The sequence below is a fragment of the Tupaia chinensis genome, unplaced genomic scaffold (assembly GCF_000334495.1).
Source record: "Tupaia chinensis unplaced genomic scaffold, TupChi_1.0 Scaffold000312_2, whole genome shotgun sequence".
NCBI classification, from domain to species: Eukaryota; Metazoa; Chordata; class Mammalia; order Scandentia; family Tupaiidae; genus Tupaia; species Tupaia belangeri.
This window is the reverse complement of record NW_006159805.1, coordinates 745,116-759,315: the sequence shown is the minus strand read 5'-3', so window position 1 is coordinate 759,315 and position 14,200 is coordinate 745,116. Positions and strand designations below refer to the sequence as shown.

The 14,200-nt window shown below is 39.9% G+C and overlaps 1 protein-coding gene across 5 annotated transcripts in view; it reads right to left on the bottom strand.

Annotated features, from left to right (window-relative positions):
* SLC12A1 (solute carrier family 12 member 1) overlaps positions 1–14,200 on the bottom strand; it is a 109,329-nt gene that overhangs the window by 36,867 nt on the left and 58,262 nt on the right. For all 5 annotated transcript variants that reach the window (XM_006151073.2, XM_006151072.2, XM_006151071.2 and 2 more), the window contains 2 exons: positions 6,750–6,890; positions 3,245–3,351 (listed from right to left, as the gene is read on the bottom strand). In XM_006151073.2, the coding sequence (XP_006151135.1) occupies positions 3,245–3,351; positions 6,750–6,890 (248 nt within the window). The remainder of the gene's footprint in view (positions 1–3,244; positions 3,352–6,749; positions 6,891–14,200) is intronic.

The following is a 14,200-nucleotide window of genomic DNA, read 5'->3' as shown; positions in this document are numbered from 1 at the left end:
GATCCCGAGAGGAGAATGGAGGAGAAGGGATTGCGGCATGACCATCCCCCCTGGGGGGTGATTTCTCGCTTTCTGTCTCTATGTCTCTCTCTGTCTGTCTGGCGAGCGCACGTGCCCTATAGCGAAAACCTCTCGGGGGGAAATAAAAAGATTTACACATTTTGTTCTATTTGCTTATTTTTCCCCCTCCAGCTCTTCTTTTCTTTTTTTAAAGACTTACTTATTTACTTAATCCTATTTGTAGTTTTTAAAAAAAATTTGACCAGCGAGAGACAGAGAGACAGAGACAGAGAGAGAGAGAAAGGGAAAGTGAGAAAGCAAGTCACCAGGTCCAGGACTCGAACCAAGGTTGACCATGTGGGAATCCAGCACCCTTAACCACAACACCACCTGCCACGCCTCCCCCCACCTCTTCTGTTTCCTGTGATGAAGAGAAGATTTTACTGAAGAATCTGGGTAACAGAGGACAAATCTAATCCCTTTGCAAGAATGTGTGGTCAGCAACTGACTGTGATTCTAAATGTACTGAGATGTTCATGGCCCAGCCTGGTACAACTCCCACTGATCACCTGGGTTAGCCTTAGCCTACTGAACTTACAGTGGCAGTGGGAGCCACGTGGTGGCACATGAAATCCCAGCTCTGTGTCTGGGAAACACGACGTATTTAATATACAGGTTCTTCACAGTAGAAAGACTGGTAAGTGAATTTCTGTTTGGTCAGTAGTGCATATAATTTCAGAAGATGAACATTGTTTTCTTATGCTTTTTGCAATGGAACTAAGAATATGTTTGTAATTATATAGCATAAATCTGCCCCAAATACTGATAATTGTGATGCTCATTATAACGAGGGGCAGAGGAAATAGTTTTCTCACTTTCTCAATGCTTGGTATAAGAAATACTAAGCATATATTCTTCTTGAAGGGGTGAGAATTGAGAATTTCTTTCTTTTATAGTATAAACTTTATTTATTTATTTATTTTTGGAGAGGTTTTTGCTACACGGTGCGTGCGCTTGCCAGAAAGACAGAGAGAGACAGAGAGACAGAAAGTGAGAAATCACCCTGCAGGGCGGATGACCACTCTGCAATCCCTTCTCCTCCATTCTCCTCTCAGGATCTTGGGCACGCACGCACATGCATCCGGCATGACTTTAACCCACCAGGTCCGAGACTCAAACCATGGTCGGCTACATGGGAGTTCAGTGACACAGCCATTTCGCCAACTGCTGGTCCCTGAAATTTTTTTTATAAGCCAGAGAGTGCAAGCACTCACCAGAGAGAGACAAAGGGAGAGAGGAAGATACAGAGAGGGAAAAGCACCCTCCCACAGGACGTGGTCATGTTGTAATCCTCTTTGTTCCATTTCTCCATCCTGTCGGGTTTAGGGCATGCATGCACATGAACTGGAGTATCTTTTAAGCTCCAGGCTGGGATTCCAACCACCTCTTCAGCCACGTGGAATCTGGCTATGATAACCACCGGACCACAACGAGCCCTGTAGTATAGACTTTTAAGTGTGACTATACCTCTCAGGCCATGTTCTCTACCCTGTGGCATGATATCAGGGGGCAGCTGGATCCTAGACACAGAAAACCTTCCATTTCCAGAGATGTTGACACGAAACATGGCTGGCAGACATAGCTACCACCGCTCCTCTTGAGCCTGGTTAAAGTATTTTCTAGCATAGAAGATAGGCTTTATTTTCCACACTGTGTCTCTCCATATATGTAAAATTCATCTTCTCTTATTCAAAAAAAGAACCAAGAAGTCAAGTAATACTTGGGTCATGTATATACTTTTGAAGGCAACTTTGCATTGCAGTCATGAATTTGAACTTTGAATTTAGATAGTCCTGAGTTGGAATTTTAGCACCTCTGTTATTTTTGTTTTTTTTTCTTCATGTTATTTTATTTTATTTATTTATTTATTTTTGGTTAGGTTTTCGCCATAGGCACTTGTGCTTGCCAGAGAGAGACAGAGAGAGGGAAAGTGAGAAATCACTGCTCCCGTGCACAGGGTAGATGGCCACGTTCCAATCCCCTCTCTTCCATTTGCCTCTTGGGTTTTAGGGCACACGTGCACATGTGCCTGGAATGGTTTTCAGCTGCCAGATCCAGGACTTAAACTGTGGTAGATAGACCATGTAGCAGTCCAGCACTATAACTACCACACTACTTGTTGGCCCCCGTCATGTTAGTTAGCATTTGATGTCTGTCTTCACTTGGAAAATGAGAACGGTAACAGTACTTACTTCAAAGTCTACTTGTGTTATTAAATGAGAAAAATCATATTGAAAACATTAGCTTGGTGCTAGCTAGTTCTTTCTTGTTTTTTTGAACATTAGCTTGGTGCTAGCTAGTTCTTTTTTTTTTCTTCTAAAGGTTTATTTTGGAGAGCTAGCTAGTTCTTTAAGATGTATCCCTGTTTACCTCTACACTAAGACTCTTCTAATATTTAACTATTATATGTCACGTGCTGTCTAAAACTCACATTCTGTGTATGAACCAATGCTTCTACACCTGGTAGCTTATGAACCAATGCTTCTACACCTGGTAGCTGAAGCACCTCTCAGCAGAGGGCCATGTGGGACTCTGGGGATAGTGAATACTTTATTGCAGGGTCCAAAGACAATGACCAAACTGGGCATACCAGCCAACCTTTCCTTGCCTAGCTGTCCTTTGCTTTGAATCTTGTAAACAGATTTTGAGGTTGTAGATCTAAACATCTACCTTTTTCTTTGACACTGATGTTTCTCCCACCCTGCCTCTTCTTTTTTCTTTTTTTTTTTTGGAGAGGATTTTTGCTATAGGGCGCGTGCGCTCGCCAGACAGACAGACATAGAGACAGAAAGCGAGAAATCACCCCCCATGGGGGATGGTCATGCCGCAATCCCTTCTCCTCCATTCTCCTCTCAGGATCTTGGGCATGCACGCACACATGCCCGGTGTGAGTTTTAAGCCACTGGGTCTGGGACGCGAACCGCAGTCAACTACGTGGGAGTCCAGCGACATAGCTATTATGCTAACTGCTGGTTCCCCCCCCCTGCCTCTTCTGACATTCTGACTCCCTCAAGTTCTATTATTGGCAGTATTTTTCCACTTTGGTGGAAAATTCAGAGTACCAGGAGAATGTGCTTTTCTCAAGCAATTGAATCTGGCACAACAGTGTTATATGAGTACGTGTTATGGACTGCCCTGGTTAATGCTTTATAAACAAGAACACGTCTTGAAAGTCATCACTTACTGTATGATTCCCACGTAGTTCTCAATCTCTGTCAAGGGAGCTTTCCTCCAGTTTTTTTTATACCCAATCACCAGAGTGTTTGGTTTCATTCTTCCTAAGCCTGAGGCCTAAACAGAGGACATAAACACATGGGCAATCCTTACCGAACTGCGGAACTACTACGGCAAATGAAAAATAATGTCGAAAGAGCACTGAAGTAATGTTCTGAAGATTCTGCAGATTAGATTACATTTTAGTGCATGTCCTTCATGCCCGTACCCAAGCATAAAATAGAAAGATTAGTTCTAAATCATCTCAGCCATAAATGGATTTTAGATGACAGAAATGTAGCTTTTCTAAATTAGCAGTCATTTGCATTTCTTCTGACACACTCATTAAAATGGTTCAATAATTTAAAATCAAGTGAGGGTAGGCTTAACTGTTGGTATGCATGTTGTAACTTAGTGGTTCAAAGCTCATTTCCACCTGTTATAGCCATAATGTCATTAACAATAAAATCCGTGTTTGGAAAGTTCTTATGTACAAGGATCACTGCTATCTCTACTGATATTATTTATTGACAAGTGACTGAACTATGTTTCCAAAATTGAATCCTCTTACAGGACAGTGTCATTAATAGTCATTTTTCATATCAGAAATTTTACTTCCCCCCAATTAGATGATGGGACATGGCTTCCAGTTAATCAAATTTAATTTGGTAATATTAGCAAGCAGCTATTAATTGCAAAGTGCTATTGTAGGTACTGTGGGAGAGTACTGAGGCGTATGTTTTGGCCTTAGGGAACTTAGAATACGGTGGAGTAGACAAGATGTACACAAATAATTCTAATGTAAGCACAAATGCAGTAGGAACTCATATGGAGGTGTGAATATTCACACACACACACGCAATGTGAATTGCAGCTGAGGACTCATGGATGGCTTCATGGGAGAGATGGCATTTATTCTGAGTCTAGAAGGTTAAGTGAAGACTAAAGATAAGGACAGCAGTGGGAGTGAAAGAAGGCCATTTGGGGCTTGAGAATAGTGAAAAAAAAAATGACCAGAACTGGACGTTTTAGAGGGGACAGTAGGAAGTAGAATTAGATAAAGTGGAGGGAGTGTTCTTGAGATAAACTTTCCCTCCAACACATTTGTTAAATCACTCCTAGAATGCACAGTAACCCAACAGCTCCGTGGGGCCATCATTTGGCCTTTGGCAGATGTGTGGCCGTGTGAAGATAGTATTTTCCACAACTAGAATTAGGGGATGTGGTAATTTGCACTATAACTTCCTAGATTCAAAAAAAAAATGATCCAAAATGGTGCAACTGGTAGTATTTCCCTTTAATACCATTCTGTCTTACCCTTTGGCTATGACCCCTCTGTAATTTACATTTACTTAAAAGAGATCATGTGGATTTGTGCATATTTAAATTTTTTTTAGCATTTCTTCTGGAGTAATATAAGAATTCTGTTCCATACCTATGTATTTTCTTTCCCAGCTCTTATTCTATATATATATATTTTTTTTTGAGAGATTTTCACTATAGGGTGCGTGCACTCGCCAGACAGACAGAGAGAGACATAGAGACAGAAAGCGAGAAATCACCCCCCAGAGGGGATGGTCACACCGCAATCCCTTCACCTCCATTCTCCTCTCGGGATCTTGGGCATGCACGCACACGCACCTGGCATGAGTTTGAAGCCACCGAGTCCGGGACGCGAACCGCGGTCGACTACGTGGGAGTCCAGCGACATAGCCATTACACTAACTGCTGGTTCTCTTATTCTATATTTTTATTCCTGATTAAAATATTTTAATTACTTTTCAAGTCTTCTGTGATTATTATATATTAAATGTGTAACCTTCCCAACATAGTTAACCAAAAAGCTAATGAAAAGTACCTCACTTCGGAAGGAAAATCAGCATCATACAATAACACCTATTTCTTTCTTCTTTTTTAAAGAGATTTTTGCTCTAGAGCATGTGCAGTTACCGGAGAGACAGAGAGACAGAAAGCAAGGAATCACCTCCTAGGGGATATGGTCATGCTGCAACTCCTTTTCCTCCATTCTCTTCTTGGGATCTTGGGCACACATGCACACGAGCTCGGTGTGTCTTAAGTCACCCAGTCTGGGACTTGAGCCGTGGTCGACTATATAGGAGTCCAGCAATGTAATCATTACAGCATCTACTGGTCCCCAGTAACACCTATTGCTATGGCTTACCAAATTAATAATGAAAATGAAAAGAGGCTTATTGTGGGTAATTGGCCTTTGGAAGTGGTTTCTCTGAATGTGCAGGTACTTTGCAAGTGATTTTCAGGGATATTAAAGACAGGAAAACATCAAATACTCTTAATCTCCAAAATATTACAATTTACCCAATTTTTTTTTTTTTTCTTTTCTGTCTGCATAAGCATCAGTACTACCTGGATGCAGGCCTGAATTCGACACTTCTAAGTATTGCAAATCTTCTTTTTTTTTTTTTTTTGAGAGGTTTTTGCCATAGGGCGTGTGCGCTCATCAGACAGACAGAGACAGAGAGACAAAAAGCAAGAAATCACCCTCCAGGGGGGATGGCACACTGCAATCCCTTCTCCTCTTGGGATCTTGGGCACGCACGTACACGCACCTGGTGTGAGTTTTAAGCCACCAGGTCCGGGACTTGAACTGCAGTCAACTACATGGGAGTCCAGCGACATAGCCATTACGCTAACTGCTGGTCCCTAAGTATTGCAAATCTTGAAAGCAGATGCACCATTTTGTATATATATAAAATTGAGACTTTCAGTCATATTAAAGCCAAAATGCTTAGAAAGCCACATTTTATCATTGTTAAGGATCTTTTAGATTGTTTTAGGGATTCTCTGGAACTGTAAATTATCATCAGAACTACTGGAAGATTCCATGTACTTACAGTAGAAGAAGTGAGAAAGGTGAGGAAAAACGAAAGAATAAAGAAAAAAGGGCAGGAAACTGTAAACTTCAATAATGAGCTATTGAGATGATTACATTTTATCAACATTCCGGCAATAATTCAGAATGATAGGGCGATTTTATGCCCAGATCACTATGCATTTATTTAGTTGAGTCTAGCAGCTGCCCTCACACCATTTGCAAAAGAAAAAAAAAAAGGAAAAGAATGCCTGACTTGAGCATTGCTATATGCAGTATGAGATGCAAAAATAGTTTGAAGTTTTAATAGGATCCTGAATGTCGTCAACCACCAGAACAAATTTGCATTTCAATAAGTATGGGGACAGAATGTATGCTGGTGGCCAAAGGCAACCTCATTTTCTATTTCCAGCATATCATTCATAGTTCATTGTAATAGAACTTCCCTGCTTTTGTTCTAGCTTTGCCTATCCCCAGGAATTTGAAATGAATTCCTTAACCATCTGCACTGATCTCTGATGCTGGGCTGCCTAACTACCACCAGGCACTGGGGGAGCTTCATTAACATGGAGGGGTAATTGTCTTTTGCCTCTGTGCTCATTCATTCCCTCAATGCCAGCATTACCTGAAGGAGACTTCGGACGCCATCTCTGAAACAGTCTGCTGCCACCGCAGCATAAAAAGCCTTGATTTTGTTCTTTATAAGCCAGGCCTGCTTTTTCGCCATGCCACTGTTCATCTCCTTAACACACAGCTTGCGCGGTCCCTGTACGACACAATGAAATATTGGTTAGAAGTCTTGCTATTATACATTACGCTGCTGTTTTCTAAAGGACAAAAATAGCCAGCAATGCCCCACTGAGGTAAGAAATGGAAAAGAGGGGAAAAACGCCTCACTAAATAGGGCTCCCATGGACTCAACCTTGTGGAGAAGACCTGTGCTGCTCACATTATTTACTTTCCATCCAAAACGTTTAGACTTATTAACACCTGCTTAATTAACATCTTCATGTTGAATGAAAGGAAGAATGAAAGGCACTACGCACGGTGCGTGAGGAAAACACCGAAAATGTGATTGAAGAAGTACGGCATAAATATACAATTAACCTTTGACTCCATAGCAAGAGCCACTTTTAGGAACACCAGAGACATTTCAGCTAGGGCACCCTTTCAAGAAATGGACAGAGCTCGTGGGAGCCAGAACATGGTGAGCTGCAAATCCTGCAGGAACTGCATATCTTGACAATTCTATTAGGCTGATGCATTGCTTTTTTGTGTGGTAAGAAAACCCTTGTACTGCTCTTTCCTGTGTAACATTTTGACTGAAACTAATATTCCCATCACACTCAATGAATTTGGTGGAAGAAAGGTTCACATGCCTATAACATAAAAAGTGTAGAAGAGATTAAGAGAGGAGGCAGATGTTTATGATGGGAGATAAGCCACTTTATAGTTTTAAGATTTCATTCTGGAGACTTGTTTTCAACTGAAAATTCTATTCTTGTTTCTCTTTAAAGCTGTGTTGTTATTGTTTTTCCCCATAAAGTATGTGCGCTCACTGGAGAGACAGAGATAGTGAGAGGGAAAGTGAGAAATCACCTCCCTGGGGGATGGCCACACTGCAATCCCTTTTCCATTCTCTTCCCAGGATTTTGAGCAAGCATACACACATGCCTGGTGTGAATTTCAATCTGCCAGATTGAGGACTTGAACCATACCGGGCCATGTGGGAATCCAGCACACTATTCTACCTGCTGGATCCCTTATTCTTTTTTAAAAGAGCTAGCTCTTTTATTCTTATGTTTTAATTAAATCCAAAAGGTACTGGGCCATGTGGGAATCCAAAACACTACTCTACCTGCTGGATCCCTTATTCTTTTTTTAAAGAGCTAGCTCTTCTATTCTTATGTTTTAATTAAATCCAAAAGGTATTTCTTATTATCCACTATGTACCTGACAGAGTAGAAATCTATTTTCCAAGAAATTTCTTTTAATTCATAGAGAAGTTTGTATTTTCTCGACTATATTTTTATATGAATCACCTGGGATCTTGATAAAATCAGTCTGTAGATCTGGAGTGGCAATCAAGAGTGCATTTCTAACAAGCTTCTGGACATGCATGCTGCTTGTCTTTAGGTCACAACTGGAGTCATAGACTTAGAGTATCTTGGATTAGAGGCAGAGGGCATTGAGGAACAGCAGGTGGTGTGGAGGTTAAGGCACTGGATCCCACATGGTCAGCTGCATGCTCTGAGTCCCAGATATGGTGGTTTGAAAATCATGCTGGGTGCATGCCCAAATTCCAAAAGAAGATTGGAGGAGAAGGGATTGTGGTGTGGTCATCCTCCACTGGAGAGTGATTTCTCTCTCTCTCTCATAAAGGTATGTGCCCTATAGCAAAATAAAAAAAATAAAAAAAAAAAAAGGAAGAAAAAAAAGGAAAAAGAAAAAGGCATTGGGATGCATGAAAAAGAGCCCCATCTTTGGGATAAGACAGAACTGGTCTTAAATCTAAGCTTGGGCACGTCAAAGGTTGGTTATCACTCTGTCCCGTAAGGCTGTTTTAAGAACTAAGTCATAAGGTATTAAGATAATGTCTAGAAAATAGTAGATGCTCATACAAAACTGATTCGGATGATCTTGAATGTGTGTTCACATTCTCATTGCAGTCCTAGACCTAATTCTACCACTGTGTGTCTTCTTACCAGAGCTGAACTAGAAGTCAGGGTATTAGACTTAGATCTGGTTCTGGCACCAGCTAGCTATACCCTGGATATGTCATTTGTCCTTTTGATATATGTTCTCCATTTATGAAAATCAGGTAATTGTCAAGGTCATCAGAGCCCTATCCACATGTTGCTGTTGAGCATTTGTAACATAGCTAATCCACACTGAGATGAGCTGGAAGTGTGAAACACTGGATTTCCAAGCCTTCGTACAGAAACAGAATGTAAAATATCTCATTGATGTTTCTATATTGATTGTATATTGAGACAATAACATTTTAGATGTATTGGGCTAAGATTATATTATTTTTAAAGAATGATTTATTTAATTTTATTTATTATTATTACTATTAATATTATTTTAAACTTGATGATAGAGACAGAGGGGGTAGGAGGGAGTGAGACAGCAAGTTTCAAAGTCTGGGACTTGAACTGTAGTCAGCCATTTGGGAGTCTAACACTTTAACCACCATGTCCCCTGCCGATCTCTAAGATATATTATTAAAACTAACTTTGCCTATTTCCTTTTACATTTTTAATTGGCTGCTAGAATATCTTAAATGACATATACAGCACATACTGGGTTTCTATTACATAACACTAGATGATCTCTGTGTTTCCATTCATTTTAATATTTTATTTAATGAAGTCGGAAGCTTTATAGACTTATTTTTCCCAGTATAGTTTCTAGAATCTGCCAACTTTTCAAAATGGTTTGGATGACTTCCAGTCAAATAAAGTTTAAAAGCCAGAACTTTCAATGAAGATAGAAAAGAGAGAGAGATAGGGGCGGTAGTTATTAAACTGGAAGACTTATTTTAAGAAATGATATGTCATTATTATTATTATTTTTGGAGAGGTTTCTTTGCTATAGGGCACGTGCACTCGCCAGACAGACAGAGAGAGACAGAGAGACAGAAAGCGAGAATTGTGGTCATGCCACAATCCCTTCTCCTTCATTCTCCTCTCGGGATCTTGGGCACACACGCACACGCGCCCGGTGTTTTAAGCCACCGGGTCCGGGACGCGAACTGCGGTCGACTACGTGGGAATCCAGTGACGTAGCCATTATGCTAACTGCTGGTTCCCAAGAAATGATATGTCATTATTGATCAAATTTAGCTCAGGTTTGTAGATTGTCAACATATTTTGAACTACTAGTCCTTCCTTGGTCATTCTAAACTCCATCAAATGCAATGAGAAGAGATAATATTTCATGCAAGGAAGCTCAATGGTACCAACAGCCATTAGATAAAGGAATAACCAACAGCTAGGAGAGCTGTTAGACCATCAGAGTATTGAGATGTACCACAGTAACCGTGAACCCCTGGGGAAAATGGCATTTATTTTAATAAATGCAGCCTAACGTATGTCTATTAGTATTACAAAAATCTAGATTAAACATTAATTGTGACAGAGAGATTTACTTTAATGCCTAAATTTGCCATATTGAGAAGTCATAAAAATATTTCATGCAGAAATCTCTCTTTGCTAAAAGCGATTATAATATCCTCATAGCACATTTATTAATGTGAGGCAAGGCTGCAATACAAATGTAGGAAGGATAAAGCAAACTAACAAAGAGGGAAAGCGTACTGGAATACAATTATTCAACATTCAAATATGTCACAGTCACAAAAATGGATTTTACCACCCAATTAAAATATTATAGAGATTAGCTTCAGTTGGGAAACAAATTATGAGTACATAAATTAATTCAGGATTTAAACAAAGAAGCTTTAAAAATCTTGTATATATTATAACTTGGACATTGATTGAGAAAAGGGTAAAGAATTTCTAATTACGTAGTCTGGAGAAGTAGTTGATGCGACACTACTTCAAATAAATGAATACTATGAACGAGTTTGCAAAGGAGTTCCAACACCACTAGGATCAAATAGACGAATGTGGGCCAAGTGTAATGTTCTTTCCAACTTTGATTTTTTAAATATTGAGAGTCTTATTTGTCTGCTGTAGTTGGCACTACGGAAAAGAAAATGTTTCCTTTTCTGATTTGGTTTGTATGTTATCTCACCATGTATCCTTGAGCTTATTTAGAGGTTATTTCATTCTTTCTGCATTTCGTCCTTAATTTATTAATTTATTAACCTCATGAAAAAAGGAAAATAGATACATCTAAAATAGTACATTTTCTTCTTGGTGGGTGTGAAAATTGAGATTAAGAGGAGGAGGTTAAACATAGAATTAAAAAGGAGAATGTGGGGTCAGCTGGTTGCCTAGTGGTTGAGGTAACTGGATTCCCACAGAGCTGACTACATGGTTTGAGCCCCAGACCCAGCAGTTTGAGAAACATGCCAGGCATGTGTGTGCATGCCTAAAATCCTTAAAAAAGGGAGAATTGGAAGAGAAGGGATTGCAGTGTAACAATCCCACATACGGGGTATTTTTTCATGTTCTCTCTCTCTGGTGAGTGCATACACCCTCTGGCAAATTTTTTAAAAATGGGGATATTACTTTGAACATGTGCAATTTTTAGTTGTAAATTAAATATTTTAAAATAAAAATGTCAAATGTAAAAAATAATTGGATTTACATCTTGGTACAAATAGGTAAAATGATGAGAAAATACCTAGAAAACTCAGATATATCACCTCTGGAGGTGGAGAAAGCCATGGGTTTGGAGTGGTCATAAAGGAGACTTTAGCTTTAATGACTTATTTTATTTTAAAAAGTGAGTGGAAATATCTATGACAAAAATATTAATAACTGCTAATTAAGAGGTAGAATATTGGTCTCATTTAATGCTATATAGTTGAGTCAGATGAAATTGTCAATATTCAGCAGTTTTTACCTACAAAAGTGTAGATTTTATTTTCTTTTTCTCTTTTGACATAGGGACCATGCACTTGTTGGAGATACACACACACACAGAGGGAAGTGAGAAATCACTTCCTAGCAGTCAATGACCACACCACAGTCCCGTCTTCTCCACTGTCCTCTTGGATTTGGGGCACATACATACATACACGGTGGTGATTTTCAAACCGCTGGGTTTGGGAGTCGAACCATTGTCAGCCATGCGAAAATCTAGTGCCTTAACCACCATACTACCTACTGGCCCTCAAAAATGTAGATTTTATATGATTCCACTGTGTGTGTGTGTGTATACAGTCAAAGGGCATGTGTGCTCCCAGAGAGTGACAGAGAGACAGAGAAAGAAAAGAGGGGGGAAAGCATCTCCCAATGGGATGTGGGCATGCCACAATCTTCTCTCTTCCATTTCTCCATCTTGTCTGGATTTTGGACATCCTTAACCACTAGGCTACAGGGCCAGCCCATCCACCTAATATTTTTCTTAATGTTTTAAAATAAAAAAAAGCAGCAATTTAAAAAATACTATTTTTTTTAGTTACCAGTGCAACATAATGTACTGAATAGATGTCACCGTAGACTTGAAAGTCATCTGCAATTTTAAAACAAAATTTAAAATAGAGGTAATAGTATATTTGGGGGCAATAATGACTTTATTTAATTTGCATTTCAAATCCCAAATCAATTGAATCAACTTTCAATCTTCGAAAGCATAACTGGCCCAGCCAATGTGGGTTATAGGGCACCATTTTATAATACTGGAGCCATATGGGAAGGCCCCAGGTTCGTATCCTGGGTTGCCCGGAGCATGCCAGACACTTCTAGATCATGGGTGGCTGGAAGGTTAGGGGAAAGATCATAGTGTGCCAAGTCTCTGTCAAGGGCAAAGATAGGTTCTTTTTAAAAAGTTAGAGGCCAGCAGATAGCGTAGTGGTTACATTGTTGGATTACCACAGGGTCAACTGTGGTTCAAGTCCAGGACCTGGTGGCTTGAAACTCATATCGGGCATGTGTACATGAGTGCCCAAAATCCCGAGAGGGGAATGAAGAAGGGATTGTGGTGTGGCCATCTCCCCGGGGGGAGATTCTCTCTGTTTCTCCAGCAAATGCACATGCTCTGTGGCAAAAATCTCTTCAATCCAATTTGTTTTAATTTAAAAAGTAAAAAGAAAATCTCTGCATTTAAAGTAGGTGAGTGAAGAACTGCTGAAGTATGTTGGCTTCTCAAATGAAAAAGGTTTAAATGTGAGCTGAAACCACAGGTTTTTAGACATGAACATAGTGTACCCAGAGAATGAAGGGTACATGAATTCAAACTAGGTTACTGGCCATGGTTGGCTATTATCTCTCCATCTACCATAAATGACATAAGTGAAGAAGCTAATGGGCAAAGGCAATGTGTTTATTTGATTTTAATTAAATTATTTATTTTTAAAGAGATTTTTGCTATAGGGTACGTGTGCTCCCCAGAGAGAGACAGAAAGCAAGAAATCATCTCCCTGGAGGGATGTCCATGCTGCAATCCCTTCTTCTCCATTCTCTTCTTGGTATTTTGGGCACACACACACTCGCTCACGCGCGCGCGCATACACACACACACACGCGCGCGTGCACACACACACACACACACACACACGCCTGGCATGAGTTTTAAACTCTGTGTTCTGGGACTCAAACTGCAGTTGACTACAGTGATGTAACCATTACGCCATCTGCTTGTACCAAGGCAGTGTTTATGTCATGTAATACAGGTTAGAATTGGTGAAGTAAGAGTTTGTAACCTGTCACTCAATATTTGCCTTTTAGTGAAATTGTTTATGCTCAGAAATATGAGAGGATATTACAAGGTGAAGTCCTTCTCCCTCTGGTCTTCCTCTGGTGACAGGAATAAGGTACAAAAGAACCAAATTACATGCTGATTATAAAGACTCTTGGGTTGGAGCTGGCAGGTGACATGGTGGTTAAGGTATTGGTCTACCACATGGCCAACTGTGGTTTGAGTCCCAGACCTGTGGCTTGCTTTCCCACTTTCCCTCTCTCTCTTTTCCTGTCTCTCTCTGGTCAAATTAAAAAAAAAAAGTAATAACTAATAAAATTAAGTTAATAGTTCTTTTTAAAAAGACTTTTGGGATAGAGTTATGTCTCTGATTTATTATATGGAAGCTCAAAGGAGAGAATAAACAATATTTAAAAAATTACCAAGTCAGATTTCTTAAAAAGGGTCCCAGATTTGTCTCGATGAAGATTTTCTGCCTCACTTGAAATCTAGGCTAAGTAGAAAAAAAGCAAGAGGGAGGAACAAGTGTGATGGGTAAGCAAAAGAGTTAGATGGGCTCTAGTGGATGCTTGGAACTCAATGAAAAATATAGCTCTCTTACTTTCGATTTCAGTAGCTTCATGGCCTTGGCCTATAATCTTTTTCTTTTTTCTTTTTCTTTGGAGAGGTTTTTGCTATAGGGTGCATGCCCTCACCAGAAAGACAGAGAGAGACAGAGAGACAGAAAGCGAGAAATCCCCC